The 24213-nt window shown below is 34.7% G+C and overlaps 1 protein-coding gene across 1 annotated transcript; it reads left to right on the forward strand.

The window, feature by feature from the left end:
- The first annotated feature begins 436 nt into the window (after positions 1 to 436).
- LOC149087022 (XK-related protein 8-like) lies at positions 437 to 24149 on the forward strand. Its single transcript, XM_089231242.1, has 7 exons — positions 437 to 588; positions 9814 to 9997; positions 11613 to 11803; positions 13905 to 14114; positions 17181 to 17459; positions 19563 to 19657; positions 22535 to 24149. Exons 1-7 carry the CDS (start codon positions 450 to 452, stop codon positions 23387 to 23389), a joined length of 1953 nt encoding a protein of 650 aa, XP_089087368.1. The 5' UTR covers positions 437 to 449; the 3' UTR covers positions 23390 to 24149.
- Positions 24150 to 24213: the final 64 nt, after the last annotated feature.

Consider the following 24213-nt stretch of genomic DNA (forward strand, 5'->3'; position numbering starts at 1 on the left):
AATGCGGTTTATTGCCAATTATCGCTAAAAATGACGCCAAAACCGAACAAAGTTGCCAAATATTGTAGAAATTACGGAAAACTCACAACGGCGGAAAATGAAGCATAACTGCAAATTGCAGTGGATTATAATGAATTCCACGAAAAAAAAAAAAACGTTCACCACGACAAATGTGGGTGATTAATAATAATCTTATTTGTAGTTGTAATCATAATATAATTTGAGTTGGAAAATAATTTTAATCTTTGACTTCAATGAAGAATAAAATTTCAAGTGGACTTCCTGTAAAATACGGGAAGAACCGGGACACTTTTGCAAAAGAAGTAAAGACGAACAATTCCAAGAAATACGGGACGTATGGTCACTTTAAAATTGCAGCTTTGGTTTACTTATCAGAATAGTTTACAATTATCAGCCCGCTCTTTAAAATCTAAACAAACGAGCCAACGATGGCGCGCAACTTGAGTCGCGCTGCTGTGAAATTATTTGAGTTGAAAAAAAGCGTCGCATCGTCTGGTCCATTTTCATGCTTCGACATTTTGCTTCTTTCGATATCGACGTTGTCCTTCGTTGCGGACATCGGAACAGGTCGACACCCATTTTGTTTTCAAATAAGTAAATGCATTCGAGCCCGCTTATAACGAAATTGGATATTACGAAGTATCGGTTATAAATTTTGTTTTTTTCCCCCATCGAAGTAAACCTGTGGTACCAGAACAATGTTAAAAATATCGTTTATAATGAATCGCCGTATTTATATTTAAGCCGGGTTTTCCTAGGAGCAGGTCTCCTGTGCCGCGCGCAACGTGATTCGCCCAGAGCGACACGCCGACCACTCACCTATAAGAAAAGCAGCATGACTGTTTTCCTACAGGGCACACTACGCCTGACGACAGCGCTTTACGTCGGGCGTGATTGGCCGACTGCTTCTGGAGGAGTTAAATGCGTCGCGCGTTTTATCACTCTTGTTTTCTTTCCTTCAAACCGGAGCACGCAGACGACAGAGTAGCTGATGCCAAGGCCATATACTATAATATAACCACTTATCTGATGCGCCACGCTAGGAAAATAATTGGGTAGCGTGATTATGTAACACGTTTCTGCTGACGCGAAATGATTTAATTCGGTTCACGCGGCGCAAAAAACCTATTCCCAGGAAAACGGCTTTAAATATCGGATGGGTAGATTGCTCTGGTTCTGTTCATTCTTGAAACCCTTAAAATAAAGAGGGATCTGCATAACCCAAGGTTATATAATAAAGCTCCGGAGTGGGTATCAGCTGACATAATGCAAGGCGTCACTACTTAGAGCCACTAGATACAGCTGTAAATGCGGACTTATTTTGGACTAAAACGAGTGTCGTAAGAACTAGGATTTCCCATCTTGAAATATTGTCCTGGGGGGGGGGGGGGGTGTGCAAAAAGCTTATGTTTATATTTTCCAAATTTTTATTTCTTATTCATTGATTTCAAACTTAAAGCATTCAAAACAATGGAGGGTTACTACTTTACTATACAGCACACCAACTCCAGGCATGTATCGCCCTATGGCAATTTCAAATTGGTGGAGTTAGGTGGGAAAAAGGCGCCATCTATCGGTGGTGGATGTCCCAGGCTTGATAGATGAACAACTTTTTCTGATGTTTTTTCGGCTGGATTCAAACCCATGGACCTTTACGGAAACCTCCATAGTGGAACACGAGCACTGTGTCACTTGGGCGCTGTTAAAGGGTGTTTACTGGCAGGGTTGGTATATTTTTGGTGGTTTAAACTGTCAGATCAAAAACCTTGAACATTGCTTTTAATCATAAAAATTCCAGTTGAAAATACATACATTGGTTGTATGTAATGTTTAAAGTCACTATGTTATACAAAGAATAAATACTCTTAATACGAGTGTAAAGTAATTTTTTGTTCTCCACAGAATTATTTTGGACAACATACAAGATGATTCAAAACTCAATGTACAAAGTTTTAGTAGAGGTAGAAAACCCCCAACTTGATCAGCTGAAGGATAAGCGAAGATGCAGGAATAACAATAATGGGCAGAAAAACTTTATTTAGTGATACTTTCTACGAGGACAGTACGTGTACAAGTGAAGTTTCAAGAGTTGGCCAGTGGCTCTGACACAGATCTCGTCGCAAGAATCTCTGTCGCAGCTGCTAAATGTGGGTATTTTTGGAAAGGGTTAAAAGCAATGCGTTGCCGTTGTGAAGCACAGTATAACAATAACACATCTAACATAACTGCATCACATAACTGTGGATGCAGTGGCGTAGCCAGGGGGGGGGGGCGATTACTCCCCCTATCGAAATTTTGCCTACATTGGCGTCTATTTTTCTAAATGCCTTTTGATCTTTAAAAAAACTTGCTAGATTCATAGTGCCTAGAAATGCCACGTTATCTGCAGATGTCTTGGCAAGAGCTACTAGCTACTTGTGAATAGGGAAGTGTCAAAGACTAGGAAAAGGTGGAAAACAGCTATTTTGAGCCCTAAAAAATCCAAGATTTTGGGGCACAAAAGGGGGTTACTGGAAGATTTTCTTAAAGGTGGGTAAATAAAAAGCCTATAATCCTGGAGCAATAGCGCTCTGATATGTCGAGAATGGGAGAGGAAATTATAGTGTTCTATATTTGTACGATAATATATTGTACTATATTATACGGTGATACTGCATAATTTTATGTTGAAATACGACTTTTTCAGAAACATTGTCTTTTTTTCATGGTGGAGTTTCTCTTTTCTGTAAAACAGTTTGTTTCATCATTATGCATATACAACAGGGTGCCGGTGTGTTTGTTAACTCATGCATGTATATTTCCCTTCCAATTAATCCAGTGTTTCTTAAACTTTTGGCACTCGTGCCTCCCCCTGACTTCGTCATTATTTATCCGTGACTGCCCAGAATAGCCTGACGCAGGGAGTTCTCGAACTTTTTCCACCCGAGGTGCCCCTTTACCCTATTCAATGCTTATCCGTGAGCTCCGCCAGCTCCCTAGAGCTATTTAACAAAAAATATTTTTGAAAAACCTTTCTCAGGGTCACCGCTCCATAGTGCTCCTGACGAAGATTGGAGGCGCACCAGGGTGTCGCGGTGCACAATTTGAGAACCCCTTGGCCTAATGTAAAAAAAAAAAAAACCCACTACGAAAAACTGAATGAGCACGCATCAATACACCAATGCGTTGAGCCGCCCTTCGAAAACGGGTGGTGATGAGCCACGAGCACACACACTTTGAGAATCCGTTGAATATTTTCAAAATAATATAAATGCACTATATATAGTCATCGCTTTTTTAAATCAGAATTCCTGGCGTTATTTGTTTCTTTATTTCCCACAAAAACATATAGGTGGTCTACGCAGGGTCGTCTTACGAGCATCAAAGGGACTTTTCTAAGGCCCTCTACCTGTTCAGAAATTCCTGCCTAACAGTTCACTCTCGAAAATTTTAACTGGATCTCATCTTCATGAAGTCCCTTTTGCACTTGGGGCACCTGGACCAGGCCTGGAATTGTCTATGTATTACTAGGAAAGTTTAAAAGTAACTGAAGATACATATAGTATTTCAGAAAAACAGAAAATGTCCACGAAACGTTGAGTCTACTCTTAAGAAATTATTTAGTGTTTTTCAATTAGTGCTTAATCGAGGGCTTACGATACTTTCTAATATGAACTATGGTGTTGTGAGGTTTGCCAGCACTTAACCGAAGGCCCTCTAGTCAAATTACGAGGGGAAAAAAAACAAGAACTTATTAGTCCAGAGGGTTCTCAAACTTTGCGTCACCAACCTTTGTCGGGGGCATCGCAGAGCATCCCACAGGTTTTTCAAAGAGATTCCTGGTTAAACTGTTCTGGGGAGCCACGGACAAGCATTGATTAAAGTAACGGGGCACCACGGATGGAAAAAGTTTGAGAACCCCTGCGCTAGTCTATACCATTCATCACTCATACATTTTCATCCTTCTCTGATTTGTTATAAAACACATTTATTTCACTAGAAATAAATATACATATACTATGCACAATGCCTTTTCAAGTTTTTCAACTTCGAGCAGAACTCCCCTTTAAATAGTATCTCCAAAGGAAGCCGGTAGATAATAAAACATAAAAAATATTTCAATCGATTCATACACCTGCCACTTTCACTTCGATTCGAAAGATCAGCAGTGGCAAACACGCCTCAGAGATACTTAAATAGATTACAGACACATGAGACAATTTCTGGCGTACACTAATTCGTTTGAAGCAATGGTTTCTAAACTTTTTTGGATTCAGGCCACCTCTCTGCTTGTGCGTCTGCAATCTAGCAGTATGTGATAAGCACTGCGATCGTGTGGACATCATGATGGATTCATCCCGGTTTGAACCCCACTAGTGGCACAGTGGCGGTTGATTGCAGCGAGTCTTTTTTTCTTTTTCTTCAATTTCTAGGTACGATTGCTAACCGATCTTACGTTTAGAAAGCCTTCCTGCAGAGAGCAGGCTTTCACCGTGGTATTTGCATAACATGAGACTTCAGGCATCTGCCAGTTTTATTTCTAATATGGAAGACAGATGGCAAAACTTCTCGAACTGAAACCATGCGTAACTATGACATCATATATACGTTATGGCCATGCGTAATATAAGAAAGAACTTTTGGGCATTCATTAATTTGTTAGAAATTCCATAAGAGAAATGTCTTGGAAGTACATGCACACGATTGAGTAGAAGTGGTGTACATGTGATATGCGCTTACGATAAGAGTGTAATATGATAAAAGTGATTAAATAGAAGCATGAAGATTTCTCTGCACTTTCATACCTTGGAATAATTTTAGAGAGAGAAAAATATATATACAGTCAAACCTTGTTAATGAGCCACTCTTGGGAGAGCAAAAATATGACTTAGTAAGCGGAGTGACTCGTTAAACGGAGTAAGCCATAGCTGTGCCAATTCCTGCCTGAGGCCAATTGGGACTTCCAAAAAGTGACCCGGTAAGCAGAGTGACGCGTTAACCGGGTGACGCACTAATGAGGTTTGACTTTATATATTTCCTTTTTATTTTATTCTCCTATCATTTTTTATATTTTAATCTAAATTTTTATTCAAACTACCTTTTAGGGTAACTTCCCAGTTGTTTTTGGTGTTTGCATTTGTATAAGTACACAAAACATAAAATAGAATTTACATTGTTTTAAAATTAATTAAAAAATTAAAATACATTAATCAATTGAAAGGTAATTTAATTTTCAAAATAACATCAACGGAAAACAAAATAAATTTGCTTTTTTTTAAATTGGGAAATTTATAAAGTTCTTTCCACTAATGCATAATTTTAAGTTTGCGCCTTAAGCACGAACAAAAAATGGCGCCTTTCACAATTTCGCTACCCCATGGACCAAAACCTGGCTACGCCTCTGTATGGATGGTAAGAACTTTGAGCACTTGTTGCAAGACTTAACATGTTCACGTACTGTCCTCGTGTAAAGTATTGCTAAAGAGTTTTTCCACCCATTGGCTTGTCATTTCTGCATTTTCGTTTATCCTCCAGCTGATCAGGTTGGGGGTTTCCCGTCATTCATTCTTTTGAGATTCTGTTTAATTTTTGTGTTTTCTATCTCTCCTAAAACTTTGTATGTTGAGTTTCGAATCACCCCTGTATGTGAATTTTTTTCATTTAAAATATACTATTTAAATAGAGCAAAGCATAAACGCTGAAGGAAAAACTATGGAACTATTTAATATTCTTCAATTCAAGATGATTCTCGACTTCCCAAAATTTCCTCAACTGCTTATGTTTTGATATAAACCATTTGCTTCAGGATTTAAGCTGGATAAAAAATTCCTTTATCAAAAAAGCGAAAGTGGGAGAGGAGAAGCTTTAGCAAAATGCGACAATGCTAATGATTTATGGTTGGATGTCTTCTCGTTTCTTATCTTTCGTATGCATTTTTGCAAAAGTGGCTGATACTTCTTTCGCGTTCTAAGATTTTCTTTTACATTTTGCGAAAAATGCGACCATAGCTTAAACCCTTATTTGGTGTTCCCTTTTTAAAAGTTCCTTTACACCATTATGTAATGTTGATCTCTGTTATTAAATTTTCTAGATAATCACTAATACTTAAAATGATACCCTTATTGTGCATAGCATTAGAATATATCTGGAAAATAAAAATACTGAATTGTACAACTAATATGTCCTTTAATTTGGCAGTGCTGATTGCATGTGATGCTTAACCTTACAATACTAACTGAAATAAGAAATGATAAAAACTGCATATTAACTGCCTATACCTCCACGTTTCTGAGATGTAGAGTTAGTATTCTAGGGTTGAAAAACTCCTGTAACTTATTCCAAGTGTAAAATTAGGAATGACAACATTGACAATAAGTTTTTGACTATTATAATACTGAGTGAATTTCTGAGGACAAGAACCTAATTCCTTGCGATTTCCTGTCTCTTCACATATTTTGAATCAACACCTCTATATTGCTTAGTAAATTGAATGCAGGTAATCAGCAGCTTGGATAAAATTGACCGTAAAATTATTTATTTAGATAATATGTAATTTTAAGTGATAATATATATGTATATTCGTGTGATATATAATATATACAGTAAAACCTTGATAAGTCGTTACCTCAAGTTATCGAAAAATTACGACGGCTTAAGCGGAGTGACGATTTACGAGGAGTTCCATCAGTTTTAATGTGCAGCTTGATACAAAAAAGATAAAAAAATTGCTATTATTTTTTTCTTTCGCAATCTATAAATTTTATTAATATATATTGTTATTTTGATTCATACTTTAACATATCAATAAATTTTTCTGGAGATGCCCTGCCACCCCCTCCCGGGAGAGGGGCGAAGTACTTACGTTGTTTCTTGCGACAGAGCTTGGGTGTCTCGCTTTTTGTCCAGTTTCTCCAATGGAGCCCATGCAGAAATGAGATCTAGCTTGAACAGTCCCCAACGTTCCAAAAACCTTACTCAGCAAATGAACTTCCCCAGCGTAACTTTCGTTACTTAAACTGTTCCGTTTCGGTATATGGGATTTTATGGTGACTTTTAAGCATATGGCAATGCTGTTAACAAGCTCTTTTTTTTTTAATGGGAGCCATAAAAATAGTCTGTTCCTCTTTCTCAAACTTCTTCATAGTGACAACTTAACCGAAATTAGCGACGAATAAACGAGGATTTAATAACATTGTGGTCTATGAGAACTGGAAGGGTCTGAAGAAAAATGATGACTTTACCGGAGTGACGACTTATCAGGGTGAGGAATTAACGAGGTTTTACTGTATATTCCTTTGTCGAGAAATTCAAAATTGCAAATTATGATTAATGTTTTGTTTTAATATTAAAATAAATTAATATTTGAAAATAAAACAACTTATTTTCCACCAAGTATTTTGAGACAAAAAATATATAATTTCAATGCATTCTAAAACATTTTAGAAATTAGTCCATCTTTTTTTGAAACATCCTGTATGTTTGCTTACACCTCAAATGTGATGAAACATTAACGATACCATACCTAACGACTCCATAGTTTTCGAAAAGAAAATGTGTAATTTTATTTCCTAAAAAAAAAATTCCTTCATAGAAAATTTAAAATCTGGTTAGGCAACAAAATTTTCAACTGTGGTTGAAATGACCTCCCGATAGTTCCAGGTAGAAGTAGATTTTAAAAATCAACGGAATGATTTAAAATTTTTGCTTTAAAAGATCCATTTCAAGGAATTAAGAAAACTCATAGATGAAAAATTTAAAATCTTGAAGAATGGAATTGCAAACACACAGCGATTAAAGTTTGAAATGCTGGACGGAACGACCAAGCGATAGTGTTTTAACATAACCCAGTAAGGCTGCTTTGCTGTCTTGTTAATTACAATAATTTTCAGTCATTGTATTGTCCATTTTATTGAATTTTTTTTCCAAAATTATCTTTTCGATTATATTTATTGGTATATGTACTGTTGTAGGCCTGTTGCTCAGTCTCGCCAAAGAGAGCGACAGGCCTACAACGGTACAATTAGTCAAGCATTGCACTTCATTCGTATTTGGAAAAATTGATGGCAGATGGCAGCACTACACATAAGCATTAAAACAAACGAACTTCACATTAGGTTCACAACACGTGCAGAGACATTTAGGCATTTACCAATTTGTTGCAAATTCTGTAGAGGAATGTGTAGAAATGAAGGGCTGCAACTACGGGGGGGGGGGGGAACAGGCGGGTCTAGCGCCCCGGGCGCTAGATCATAAGAGGCACTGAATTCTTTTTTACTGCTTCTACATGGCAAGGGTCGCCAAAATGCTAGTTTGCCCAGGTGACAAATTATCTAGTTGCGGCCCTGACGAGATGCATGTATGCTTGAGGAGTAGTAGTACCTGTCTATCTATTTTGGTTTGCTTCTTTCAACCATTCAAATTAGGAAGTTTCATTATTTATTTTTCCTCATAATCGGTATTCCATAAGAATATTTTTCTCAGGTCCATTTTGGTCAAAAACGTTTGTTAAATTTGGTTGATTTTAAAGCCAACTCGAGACATAATTGTAATTATATTTTGAGCTTTTTGATAATTTTTAATTATGTTTTCTGGTTTCATATGAATAAGGTGCGACTTTCAGAAGCATTGAATTTGTTGTTATCAGATGTGTGAAATAGAAACTATTCATGGGCCAGAAACAGACTTGGATCCTTAGAGTGGGGAGACGCCTCCCTAAGAACCAAGAAGGCAATGAAAAATAATTTCACTATCCCATACCATATGAGACTTATCCACTGTCCCGACTTATTAGCCTGGATCTGCACCTGGCCAGAAAGTGGCATATACCTGTCATATTTTATAACATGATATTCTTCAGGAACACCTTTCGTGGGTCCCATTGCGCATATGCGTTTGACAATTGCATAAAAACGAGTGAAAAATCTGCTACAATTTCCCCTTGTTTGCTACATTCTGCTACAAAAACGCCGAAATTCTTCAATTCTGTGCCATCTTGCACCAAAAACAAAATTTTCCCTGAAGAAACTTTGAAGTTGCATCACAATAGAAGCTGACTTATCAATGACATCATTCATCCTCCCTACAATTTTATTTCTTGGGTAGCAAATGGAATTAGCTTGAGGCCCCCTCTCCAGTATTTGGCGCTATATGAAATGGGGTATAAAAACAGGCAAAAAATTAATAAAAATGGACATGAAATACACAGTAGGTTCGGTTTATAATGTTTCCACTTATAACATTTGTCATTAGTATGACATATTTTTGTGGTGCCAACTCTAATTCTTATTAAGATTTCCCATTTGAAGTGTTTTCCCACTTACATCTTTTCATGGCGGTTTTTTTGAAAAAAAATTATAAGTTGGATCAAAACTGTATAACTTGAAAAAAAACAAATCCAGAAAGGGATATTCAGACAAGAAAAAACTAAATGTAACATACTGGAAACAGTATATATGATACAATGTATAAACAAGCAAAAAAAATTGTTTTTGTTCCAAAATGCTAACGAACATTTTGTGTTCTATGCACGTAACACATACATCGTTACTTGACAAATTACAGATTTTGCAAGTCTGGTAATCAACATTTATGTTCTGGAATACAGATAGTAGTACTCAGAAGTGATGAGTGAGTGTTTTAACAACATTTTGCAAAAACAGGTTAACATATGTGACCCAGTAAATAATTTGCAGGGGCATTTATTCATACAAAAACTGTTTTAATTGAATTCACTTGTTATTATATCTTTGCTATTGTTATTTTAAGTGCTATCAACCATTGATATAAATATTTTTGTTTGTTTTTCTTCTTTAGACATTGTGGTTATCGTCCAGTATTATTTGCGAGATGATCATATGTGGATGTTATTGACGCTAAGTCTAGTGTGCATTCCATCTGTAGCAGTTCAAGTTTTTAGTATCCGATGGTATATAATCGATGAGTCAGTTAACAGATACTTATGGATTATGCACATCTTACAGCTTGGCATTTTCAATAGGTGGGCTATTGTTTACGGCAGTTAATTGGAAAATTCTTATGTTTTATTTGCGACTGCCTTGATTCTTTTCCTTTCTAAATTTTGATTCTCTTTCAAAGTTTCCAGTGTTGAATTTTTCAAAATTTTTGAATTCAAAAGCGACATGTTCACCATCAGATGCTATCCTCGAGGTATAAAATGAATATACGGCAATGTAACAATATTCAAGGAAATCATAGAAATGTATCAGTGTAAAGGAGATTTCATGGAATATATACTGCATAGATCAGGGTGCACAACCTCCATCCTGAGGGCTAAATACATCCCATCGAGGGTAAGATGGGGGGGGGGGGGGTCCATTCTTTCTGCAAACTTTTGTTAGAAAAGCAACTACAAACAACACAATTAAATACCTAGGCTGACCATATTTCTTTTATAAAAATTTGAATATCGCCAAAAAAGTTATCAAAGCAAGTATAAAGTTGCCAATTGCAATTAAAAATTCTCAACGGAAAGTAAAGTTACAGCTGAAAAAATTGCCCAAGTAAAGTTACCAACCACCTTTAACATTGGTGAAAAACTGTCAACCACAGAAAATGATGGGCACTGCAGGTCAGAATGTAATTTGCCAAAAAAAAGTATATCTGTGACAAATATGTGAGGTAAATATATTTGACTATAATTAATTATGATAATTAGTCATAACTATCATAATATAATTTATAGGTTATGAAAATAATCTTAATTGTTCATTTCAATAGAATATCAAGGATTCTAAAATATTTTATAAGAAACTTGGGGCTTACAAATACTGATTTCTCACCACTGGAATTATGTGAATTTTTTTCAAATCAAAATCGTCAAGCTCGGTTGAAACCCTTTAGAACAATCATCCCCAAGTACTACCAACTGCAAATAAAATAAAGTGAAAAATCCCACTCGTTGATCCGATTCAAAACCTAGAAGCAATGTAACACCGAAATCCTATCACAGGAATATAGAAAATAAAAATCCCTCAGTCATGAGTTCCCACATTGACGCACATCAAGAGAGGTTGTTTGCATAGAATGATTTAAAAAATAAATAATATTAAAAATAGATTAACTGATCAATGGTTTCACCCTTAATTCTTGCTGGTTTCTCAACAATATGTTATTCCCGTTTATCTACTTCACCAATCACCTTTTTATGAGGTAAGGGAGTACTTTGCCTTATCAAAAGACATTTCTTGGGGGTGTTATTGAAGAACAGAAGTTTTGGAACACCATTGTTCTACAAGCTTGTGCTCGAAAAATCAGCACGAAAACGAAAAGCCACTGCCATAACATTATTTTAGCCTTATGTTCTTCAAGCTCATAGTCGACTCAAAATATTTTTGTCATAGTGAGCCAAGGGCTGATTTTTTCTGTGTGCAACTCTGTAGAATTAAAATAAATGATAATGTATCTGTTTAATTTTTGAATTTGAACAATAACGAACAACCATAAAAAAAAAGTTTTTTCTGCAGAAACCCTTAAATGATTGAACACCTTAATTCATATTAATGTATTCTGATTCCACGTTGTTTGTGTGAAATAGTTTTTTGAAACATATATTTTTATGTTCCCCATGTATAACGTATTTTTCAAACTTGCAGGTACCTGGAACTCTTTAAAGTGGGTCTCGGCATCAGACGAGACAAGACAACCGCTGATCTCAAGAAATTCAATCAGCAACACAGTGATATATGTATGCTGCGATTGTTCGAGTCATTCATGGAATCGGCTCCACAGTTGGTGCTTCAGCTTTATATCATGGCAAGCACTGGTGACTGGAGCATATGGACAGGTGAAAATATATATACATATATTTTTAGTAATTTTTCCAGAAATTTCATTGAATGTCAGCACTTTGATGAAAATTTAATCATTAATTTTCCTTTTATATCAATTTGCAATATATTAACTTAATGAAAGCATCTTTAGTCATGATAAAAATTCAATACCAGAAACAAAATAATGATTATTTTTACAATAGTTCAGTAAAATCTCTTGATTATCTGACATTGAAAAATCAGAATTTACAGATAATTAAACGTATACCAATTTAAAGGTTCCATTACCATCAATATTAGTTATCCAACATCTATACAGTATAGAATTTATGCAAACGACCCAAGCACATTCAGATGAAGAAATTATTCATAATTTAATTACATGTTATATTGGCTCTGAAACAGTACCCATGTGTGTGTGATGACTTCAGCTCTGAATATATATATTCAGTGGTGACTTAAGGACTGCCACTGTAGGCTCAGAATCAAGGAACAACAGAAAACTAATTGCCAAAAAATATAAAAAAAGTTTTTTTTGTCTATATATAAAATTCAAACTATAAATGCATTGGATGGGATGATTATCGTCAATTTTCACTAGTATTAGTGAAACACATTAAAAGTTTTGATGCATTTCATCTAGCTGGGAACACAGCTTCAAGTTTTCAGGGCCATTTTGCTGGAGCGGCTTGTATGTCAAAGGGATGCCAAAAAGATGTCTCGCCAGGGTATGGCAATTTAAATCATGATTAGAATTACTTTATTTCAAAAAGAAACCATTGATTTAAATCACACACACAAAATTCAAATTTCATTTTCCTTTACTTAAGTTAAGTGATATTAAAGTAAAGTAACCATATGGCATGCATGTTATTGAAATGTGGTAAAGTTGTGGATTAAAAGAAATATGGAAGATCTCTGATAAATATAGACTTGAATCTGATCCCTAGATACAGTCAAGAAAGATAGCTGTTCTATTTCTAGATTTTGTGCATCATGGGAAAAATTGCATAAAAATATAGGGAGGTATAACTGCACCAAGTATTTGTAATGCATTACAATGGGGCACTAGGGTTCCTCTAATTTAAAAAAAAACACCCACAAAATTAGTTTCTTATAAAGCCTTGAATTTTATGCCCTAATTGCTGATAAGTAAGATTACAATTGTAGATGTACTAATATGAATACCTTTGGACTTTTTTACTTGTATTAAAATTTCGAGTTTGCTCTTTTTTTTTTCAAAAAAACAAAAAAAAACTCATTAAATCTGTAAAAGAATGCAAATGTGCTAAATTAGCTGTTTTGTTCTAAAGCAATAAAAGTTGCTTTATTAAAGAACTTTTATTTGTTGCTTAATAACAATTACTAAGCAATGTCATGCAAGTCAGAAACACGTCATAATAAATACATCCATCAACTGCGCAAGAAATAATATTGTCAATAGAATGTTTTCCATTCAGTTACCCCTTCAGGTGTATATCAAGTGAATTGGGAAATTTGCACCCATATGTGATGAGGAGATATACATATCTAAATCTATATATCTGAGATATATATCTAAAGATACTGAGTATCTTCACTGCTGGGGGATCCTCATGAATAAAAACACTTCCATGAGAAAAATGTTAATCCATGAAGTCAGTATCAGGCTCAACAACCTTTTATGTTACATAAATAGATTTTTTGTGTTCATATTTCTTTCTTTCAGTTTGTTAGTTTATTCATTAATGCTGAATTAAATTTGATTAAATTTGAGAAATTATGTAAAGAAACATGCATTATCAATTATTAACAAGTTATTTTTTTCAATTGATAAAAGCAGTCAGTTAATTTTAATTAAAAATAAATCAGATTTTTTGCTTACTCTCTGTGTTGTGGGGAATTTTTCTCCCGAAAATAACAGACGAGAATTCTGTTTTGAGCCACCTTTTTTTTAATTCACATTATAATAAAGATTTAGTTATCATATGCAAGACACTTTGTTGATCTCTGTGGTGCATCAAAATCTCAAATGCTACAACACAATGGTTGGAAATCATTGTTATTCTATGTTTTGTTTGTTTCTGATTTGATATTAATGCAGGCAAAAGTTAGATTAAAATTTTTTTTATGCAGGTATATCTGCAGTGGCCTCAATGTTTTCCTTGAGTTGGGGCATCGCTGCATACAGCAAGGCAATGAGAAACATCCGTCCAGAAAAAAAGCATCTATCATGGTGGGGCCTGATTTTCCAATCTCTATGGCGCATAGGAACTGTTTCTGCAAGAATTATTGCCATGGTGTTATTTGCCGTTGCTTATGGACCATGGCTTATGCTAGTCATATGTAAGTACAGCAGATTAGTCTTAACAGAATCATATTTGGTTTTTTTGTTTATTAAATTTTAGTCTTTCTAAGCCACTGTGGTTCACATACTTTTCAGTTTACCACGCCCGTCATGTATCAGAATTTTTCTGTGAAAGTTCTTGCCACATATTGAACATATGGCCGATCAAAAAGTTAATGCCATTAGATTTGTTTAATTTCACAATTAATATGTGCATAATGTAGAGGTAAAAAATCTCATACCCCAAAAATGCTTTGCTGCACCCCTGGAGGTATGGGCACCTCGATTAAGAACCACTGGTATAGTAACTGTGATTTTTTTTTTTAACTGCAAGTGGAAAACTTACTTCAGTCATACCGTTCAGAGTACTTTAAAAAGAAAAATATAGTAGGAAAGAATGTGTTAAGTATCTGAAATTCTCAAAAAGCTGTGATTCTGTTGAAATGCTTCTAATTGGCTTGGCAAATTCAGTAGGTTTAAAAGGAATTCTCTGTATACAGTGAAACCTGCATAGAACGGAAGGTCAACAGACTGAAATTATTTTTCCCGTTCCAGACAGGTTTCCATTTCATAGAGGTACACATAAAAATATATGCAGTGATTTATTTCTATCATTTACAAAACTTGTTTTGAGAACATGACCTTAACTTCTATAAGCCAATGAGTGTTAAACTGAGACATGTATATTATTATTTTGAATTTTTTCATGTTTGCTTTTTCAAATAACTGTACATTGAAATTTTATATTTAACGATCTAATTATTAAACTTATATATTTAATATAAAACGCTTATTATTAATATAGAAGGTTCTCCTGCATAGCAATAGAATGAACACTTTTGTCAAAAATGGAATTTTTTCAATACAGTGAAACTTCGATATAATGATATTCTGTAGACCAAGAAAAAATATCGTTGTAGAGAGATTGTTATATATCGAGACACGAAATTGTCCTTAGGTGTGATCAAATTTATGCTGTTGTTGTTATCTTTTCTACATTGACACTGTTAATAGCATCAGAAAATGTTCTTTAATGTATTTTTTTGCCGCAAAAAAATTGTAATTAATTTATTATAAAAATTCACTAAGAGAGAGATGTATTGCCCTTGTAAAAATTTTTATCTCACTGCACTTTAGTGTTACACAGAAAGTAGCAATAACTTCCTTTAGCTTTCGGTGATTTTTTAGTGCAACATGTTGATGTTATCAGATGCACTCAAAAGAAGGAAAATAAATGACAAGATGAAGTTAAAATTAAATTCAAAACAATTTTGAGCAAAATATAAAAAATAGTTTTTTACAGCAGTTTCAGAAATCTCCTAAAAATATTGTTATAGAGGGATTTATCATAATAATAGATATCATTGTAGCGAGATTTCACTCTATTTAAAATAAAAATTGTGAAATTGTATACCTTTTTTAAAAAAAAAAACAGTGACAATGAGATCAACAACCAATAATGTTTGTGAATTTAAACGAAGTTTCTACAAATCTGTAGAATTTAAATTTTGCTTTTTTAACACCTCTACAAACTCCATTTTTGTGTTCAAATTCAATATGAATTTTTTGTTTCTGGTGGCCATCTCTACACTGAATAGAAATCTCTGATATAGCCAAAACATGGTATCGCTAAATTGTGAACAATAATTCAGTCTCCCTCGCGTGCCGCTGTGATGGTCGAGTGGTCAGTGACAGACTCGCATTGCAAGGATCCAGGTTCGAACCCCCACCGGCACCACAGTGGTGGTTGGCTGAAGTTGGTTTTCTGTGGTCCCCAACTTCAAGGTGCAAATGTGAGCCAATCTTCCCGTTAAAAGTCTCGCCACAGAGAGCAACAGGCCTACAACGTTACAAATATTCAGTCATTACACTTCACTCACAATTTGAAGTACAGATGGTAGCATTGAAATATCAGACACAACACTAGCTACACACTCAGACTGTTAGGTGCACTCACTTTGTTCCAGACTCTGCCATGAAGCTGGACTGGAAGAGATCTCGACAACGGGATAAGTCCGGTGGCAGAGTCTTGGCATTCATTCAGTCTCCCTCGCGTATTACCTTCCCGAAATTATCAGACCTTTTCCCAAGAAATAGGAGCGTTTTCAAATAGAAGTTAACATTTCCATCATAAATGAAATGCTAAACAAGCTTTTACTAAATTTTGAATAGTAACTCTGCTTCCGCTCAAGCCCGACCCCCAGAACCAGTTCAGATAGATAATAAGCATTCATTGTTTTTCCAAGAAGTGACAGTTCGCCTAACAAAAGGGGGATCAGAACAACTTAACTTTCCTCCCATCCAAAGGGCTAAAACTTGGATTTTTGGCACTTGGTCAAAAATTATTTCCATTTTAGCAGGTTTTGTATCTACAAATACACTAAATATGCCTTCCTTTTCTGCGTTAGACAGTTTGGTCTTAAAGAGGTTTTCTATTATTGAAAAAGCATTAATTATTCACAAGACTATATATTTGTTCCTTTTAAGACAGGTTTCTGTCTCATAAAGTGTCCGTCTTAGACAGGTTTCACTGTATATTTAGATTTACCCACTTAACTTTAGAACACCATGATGGCTGGTGAACAACAGAAAATGTTTCGTTACACCATGTTGCACTGACTGATAAAAAGTGAAGAATTCATTTTTCCTTTCAATTACAAGTTTTTTTAACATTTATTTTAACATTTATTTTTTTTAACATTATCAATTGCATAATTAAAATTTGATATCAATCGTTTTAAATTACCAATAATTTTAAAATTAAAAGCCACTAGTTTTATTTAATTGTGATGAATTTTTAGAAAGTTAATATTCAGTCAAAACATTAGCCGAATATTCAGTATTCGTCCCATCTCTAGTACATAGAGTTCACTAACCCTTGAAGGAGGGGTTAAATTGGTAGTAAATTGCCCAGTGGTGATAGACTTAAGTTTCGCTTTTGTCAGTGGATGAATGGGGATAAAAATAACATTGATAAAGAAAAAGCAATTTTTTGATAATAAAATTTTTTTAAATGCAGTTCTATAAATGCCTTATTTCTTTTCTTCTTTCGGTATATTTAACAGTTTTACATTGGTTCTTCATGACTCTATGGGTGATCATACAAAAGACAGATTTTTGTACAACGTGGTGGGAAGAAAAGCTCTACAACTGCATAGTTGGCGTCATATATTGTTTCTGTTATTTCAATTTGAAAGAAGGACATTCTAGGTGGAGGATAGCTTTCTTTTATATGGTGACATCATTCCAGAATATTGCATTCCTTCTTTGCTACCATTTTTCGTTAGTTAGTGATGGGTATAAGGAAGTTGCTGTGTGTATTGTCCTTGCTGGAATGACGATAGGTAAGATTTTTTTATTTACATTTTCTTAAAATATTTCATCATGATATGTTTTGTGTGTTTAAAACAAGTTTTCATCATCACCGGTTTTGAGTGATATTCTCATTGTCATGCAAAATCATATTCTGTTTAATTGTCTTTACAATTCATTTTACAAATTGGGAATTAAACAGTATGCATGAAGATGTACATTATTTCATGGCCTATTCACAGTAACACTCATGTTTTCAGAAACATAGTTTTCGAGGCTTGTGGTGCTTACACACCAATACAGTTCCTGCATTGATTTTTGCTTTTGAATAAATAACCTTAAAGAAATTGACTGAAAATTATAGTACAACATTCAAATATCAACTAATGAAATAGCATTTCAACTGTTGAAAATTGGTTCTGAACATCACTCAGTATTTTCTTATGAATATTTGTTTGTAGAATACAGAGAAACAGTCAGTACAAGAGAATTTAATTACATTCTTGAAAGGTGTGGTGGATGCAGCACTTATTTTTGGCATTTCTTTTTACCCCATGCTTTTTTCTATGACTGCAGAGCTCTCACACCCAATGTGAAGGATGGGCCAAGAAATATGGTATTGGTATTACTGTTGCCATTTTTCTTGTGTAAGATAAAATTTTTGATACACTTATTTAATTATACAGAAAATGGTCCTTGAATGTATGGCTTAAATATGAGGGAACGGTAGTACAGTGGATTCTCGCTAATTTAGAGCATATCAGATCATGGTGTGTTAGATTACTGAAATCACAGGATTACTGGAAGTTAGTTGAAAACACCCATTTAAATGATATAAATTTCTACCCACAGACTATGTTCGAAGGGAACTCGCCTAGAAATATGTATTATTGAATAGGTTGGAGCAGTTTACTAATGCAAAGAAAGCTGATATGTATTTTATGTATGATGTAGAAAGCCACAAAAACTGTACCAATGATTAATAAATATGCTATAATTCCCCAATTATAAAATGTCTGTGCTACTACCCCAATAGCTGTCTGAGGTTATCAATTGTGTATGTATTAACGTCAATGTGGATGAATATTTTACCTTTGTTTTGATAATCTCTGATATACAGTGAAACCTTGCTACAATGATATTCGATATAATGATAAATCCCTCTACAACACAATATTTTTTCAAAACTTGTTTGAAAATTGCTATAGTCTAATGTTAAATAACCGCTTCATAATATAACAATAATCCATATCTACACAGATTTTCCCTGCATACAGAGTTGCCAACTGCTATGGATTGTCCATAGTTTTTACTGATGTTCGCACTCAACTACAGAGCTATCCTCAATACTTGAAGTTGTTTTTTCTTCTAGCTTTTCTTTTGAAAAAAATTCAGTTCTTTGAGTTTCTTGTGGTATTTCACTTTTTTCTTTTGAAATAGCGTTGATCCATATCAAATAGCTTATGTATACTCCCCCCAGAGAAGCTTGATAAGATAATATAGGCACCTTTGCTGTAGCTTAGCAACAAATTTGTATACGCATGTGACAAAATGAAAAAGTGTGAGATAAGTCAAACATTTAGGTTGGTGATTAAATTTATGTATCATATGTTTTTATTTTACCTGCATTGATCTGCTTTTTCTGTGTGTGGTAAGACAAGGAATACATATAGCAATAATGTATTCTGTAGTTTTGCATAAGCAGGACACATTTTCGACATGTGCGACCATGCTTACTTAGCTTGTTACAGAATTGTTTGATGTATGAGAAAAGTAAAAGCATAGGGGATGTCCATAGGGTTGCAAAGTGTCCGTATATATGGTCCGCAAGAGCAAATGTAAGGAGGCATTGCATTGAATATTCATGAATTACTGAGGGGAGGGGTCATGTGGCCTGATTTCCTAGGCTTCAGTGTCTATGGGGGGTGTTGCATTCAAATGTACTTTTTTAAAATAATTTAATTTTTGAGTGATTTTTTTTATTGGACTGTGCATATATTGTCCCCCATCACCATGGTAAAACCCAACATTCATCACTACCGAGAAGCTTCACACCAATGCTTCATGTCTGCTGTATATGAAATGCACCATTGATATAACATTCTATCAGCCCTGTTTCTTTGCTATCTCTTCAGGGCTGTTGAGCATGCTACTCTACTACAGATTTTTCCATCCAAGCGGCCCGATTTATTTCTGTGCAAGTAACAAAAACACTCTGAAAGTAAGACAGGTGAGTTTTTTTTATCAGTTGATTCTTCTGTGGGAAACTTAGCACAGTGTTACAGATGTTGTAAGAACTTTGTCATATTTTGGTCTCGTGATTAGCACATTACTAAATGATAGTTCTGTGATAATTTTGAGTTGGAATATTTATGCTTTGTCAATGGAAATCATTGCAAATAGGGTTTTTGAGCCCTCCTATTCTCACATGATTTATATAAGGTTTCTCCAAAATAAATCAAACTTCCGGAATAGATCACAGATGAGTTGAAGTCCTCGTGTCATTTTTTTCTCAACCGCCTCGTTGAGAATTTTGCCTGTTGTGGCCTTGTATTTGCTTGCTAGCACAGTGAAAGAAGCTTCTTTGAAAGTAATGCACCATTTTATTACATTGTTCTATGCTGTGTAGTTTTTAGTCAGCAAGCATTGAAGTGACTGTTTTACTGCTATGGTGATTTTGTTGTAGAAGAAAATCAATATTCTTAAATAGAAACACATATTCACATCAGATTTTACAGCTACTGGGTGTTCAGTTTCTCAGTCACAATCATATGACAGTCATTTGCTGATTTTTGCTTTTCTTTTGTTTTTCACAGATGGTCTACCTGTGATTTTCTGGTACGACAGTACACACTTCCCCAGTCAAGGTCATCACTTGATGTTGATGACTGCCCAGGTTTTGCATTGTTAATCAGAGGGTGTCGTACCTGCTTTTTAGCACCAATACTAATCATAGTGTTAGAATTGAAAACTAAAAGTCACTTGTCCCACGAACCAGTGAATACGAGAACTTACTGGTCTGCAGACATCGTGAGTGGTCTGCTAAATGAAAAATTTTGTCTAATAATAATTCATTTTCCTAAATATATTGCCATTTAGAAGAGTGATATACCAACCAGGGTTGCAAAAAGCCATAAAAAACAATTATAGGCCTAACTGTAGTCAAACCTTATGAAGCCACCAATGTTGATTCTGTGGCTTTCTCAATAAACAAGTGTGGAGGTTTGAAGAGACATTCCTTTTTAAATTACATTTTCAGAAAAAATTTTGCAAAAGATATTTGCTATTGAGAAATTATAATATACTAAATAGTTTTTTTTAGCTAAGATACAAACAGCAACAATGGTTAAGAAATAACGAACAAAATATCTTCACATAAATGCATGTGTTTTTTAGCAATAAAGACATTTTCAGGTGTCAAACTGATGTGTAGTTTTTTGCTACTGGGCCCGCAGATCACAATTTTTTTCTCGGTGGCCCGATTGTTTAATCACTAGTCTTGGACCAGTGAACCACCAATGATTTCGAACGGCGAACCATAACAGTGTTTTAACTCTTAAATTATTCTCCATAATCAACTTACAAACATTTTTGGAGATTCTGTGAACCTCTGGATAAATTTAAAACAAAATTTGACCCACCCGTGTTTACTGTTTGAGAATTTTAATTTCCTTTGACAACAAAATCGCCCAGATCAATAAAACAGTACTTCACTTGACAGGCTCGAAGCTGACCAGAAATTAAATAACATTTGAAATGTGATGCAATGTAGAGCACATTTTTTTCTTTCAGTCACTCTATGTGGCCCCAGTAAGCACAAAAACCACCATTGATTTATTAAGATATCATTTCGATTGCGCACTGACAGAGTAAGAATTGATTAATATTGTACAGACACATTATACTTTAGAAATTATTCTGTATAAGATGGACACTGTATGAGACAGAAACCTGTCTTGAACAGAATCAAAATACAGTTTCATCAATGATTGATACATTAATGTGCACCTCTTTTTAATTAAATATTATTTCAGTCTCTTGACATTCTGTTTCATATACAGGTTTCACTGTACTTACAAACATAAGTGGATACACAGGCTCTTCCAGGAAAGTTGGGGGCAGGGCAGGGGTTGTCCACTTCCGCTCTCCCGCTCATGCAAATACATTAAAACTTTGATTAACTGCCACCTCTGGATCAGGGCTGTGATGGATAACTGAATAGCAGATAACAGAAATCTCTTAATACATTTGTACAGTAACATGATTTCACTAAGAGCATGGGATGAAACTGAAAATAAAATCCTTTAAAAGTGAATAATACATACATACTGTATATAATTTTACAAAACAATCAATATAAACTTCAATATAAGAGTAATAATATACAGAAATGTATTGTAATACTATAAACGTTCAAGTTTCTGGTTAAAACATAGCACTACACGTTTCCACTTTTCAGTCATTTTGAAACAATTTTACAGAACAACAAAATCAAAGCAATTAGGCGTTATTTTTTTAGGCCAATATATAAGTGGTGAAATCGAAACAGCTTAAAAATACAGAATAGTAGCACTATCGTAACGTCATGCCGAAAAAGTTCATCAGAGCACTGTGAAATGAAACATTCATTCGAACATACTGGTTACCCTGTCATGACTGAGAAAAGTATGTAACACAATAGCAATTGGTTGGCGATGGGTTTGTGGTGCGCCAAATCAAGCTCAACTCCTCCGCCACCAACAATTAGTCACTTCCGCCATCATACAGTACAGTCATTTCCAGATTTATACAGTAGGGTGTAAAAGTAATTCGCCGACAATTTTAAATATGTCTGTTTGTTTGTGTTGTTACTCACACATTTTTTTAGATGATGATGGATAACAGAAACTGACAGTGAAATGAGGGACGGTTAATTGAAGTTTTACTGCAATACAATTTTTCCTATTGAATGTGGAGGGGGGTCACCCCTTCTGTATCTGCCTATGCTTACAAAATGCTAACACAGGGAGGTATCTGTTAGTTATTCTGTATATTAATCAATGCTGCATTGACTTGAAAAAACAAATTTTTTTTGAAAAAAAAATCAATCCAACTGCATTTATTTCAGGATGATACGGGGCAAGACAAGTTCATGGATACATACAGTACATTGAAAACGTCCAGGAAACCTGTAAAAGGAGATCTTTCATCATATTCCTTGAAGATTTCATCAAATCGCCATGAAGATTTCAATGACTCAGTTTTGTCGATTAAAAGTACTTGTTTCTATCAATCGGATTTGCACAGGTCTCATTCTCTAAATTGTAGTTACCATGACAATTTCGAAATCCGACCAACATCAGGCAGCAGTTTGGATATAAGCATCGCCAAAAAGAAAGTTGTCTTGTCGAGGTCATTAGCCAATCATCATAAAAACGTCAATTATAATTTCCGAACTGCTGTAAAATTTGGTAAACAGTATCAGAAATTCCACTGCTCATGCTTGGTACTTAACAGTGTGAATGAGAGTAAGGCCAGGACTCCAAAATTAAAGGTGATTTTTCCATCGGCATCTCTTCCCAATCTGGGCGATGTACAATCACCATTCATTCATGAAACAATGAAAAATTCCAGGTTGTCTGAAGTAGAGATAGATTCCTCTGATAAATCTAACACCAGTTCCTTCTCTTCCACATGTGCTTGTAGTGAGTCGACCGCTGACACAAACCAATCCCCTCTTTCTAAATTCAGTAGCTTGGAACGAATTTGGTATACTTTACCGAAAATGGAATCTGCATTTAGCGATGGTGTTAATGATAAAACTATTTCCTCAAACAGGATAAAGTTGGCGAAATTTGAAGAGAGTGGAGATATCACCAAGGAAAGTGTTTCAGTGATAAGCGATATGTCTACTTGTTCTTATGTCAAAGGAACTCCAACAATATCAGAAGACCATGTTGTAAGATTGGACGTTTCTTACTAGTAGTGCAGCTTTTCTATTAGTATTATATCCTTACAAGTATTGCTTTTACACGATCCCTTTCAACAGCTTGCAAGTAGTACTTGAGTGAGAGAAATGTGGTTATTAACCATATTGTGGATAGTTATATGTCTTGCTGAACATGTGTTATACACAATCATCTATTTTCATATGGGAGGGGGGGGGAAATTAAAGGTGCCAAAAACTTTTTAAAATTTCTATTTTTTGGGTAATTTTATTTTTTACTAAACCCATTTTTTAAAAATGGCTGACAAAGCTATAAGGTTGTAATATGTGATGCTATTCGTTGTTGTCACTCGATTAAACAGATAAGTCTTGTTATTGATTGTAGTGACTATTTGCACAAAAAACACAGTGGTATGAATTTGAAATTATTCAAGGCATTCTTTGCTTTGTTATTGTTTGAAGCCCACAGAAGATTCAAAATCATGTGTGAAGTTACATTCAAATATTCCCTATGTAATACTACTGTTGAGCTTAATGTTCAAGGCAGATTTATCTTAATACAGGGCTCCCACTTATCCTACGTTTTGGTAAAATGTCTTACTTTTCCTACTTTTTTAAGAAAACCTATCAACAAAATTTGTATAATTGATTTTAATTGAGGAGGGAATCATCAATATAATGTCAAATAATACAAATGTATTAGATTGAAATTACTGATTCTGCCAAAGCAGAAATTGTATTGTTTTTAAATTTATTTGGAGGGAGGGGTGTATGTGGACCATTTGGGGGGTTTATTAATTTTTCATTTGCTTTGTTTGAGGGTTCAACAAGTAGAGTAGAGGTTAAAAACTTCTGCCTGA

The sequence above is a fragment of the Pholcus phalangioides genome, unplaced genomic scaffold, assembly GCF_987345545.1.
Source record: "Pholcus phalangioides strain wild (caught in Gottingen) unplaced genomic scaffold, Ppha-v1.0 ptg000004l_1, whole genome shotgun sequence".
NCBI lineage: Eukaryota > Metazoa > Arthropoda > Arachnida > Araneae > Pholcidae > Pholcus > Pholcus phalangioides.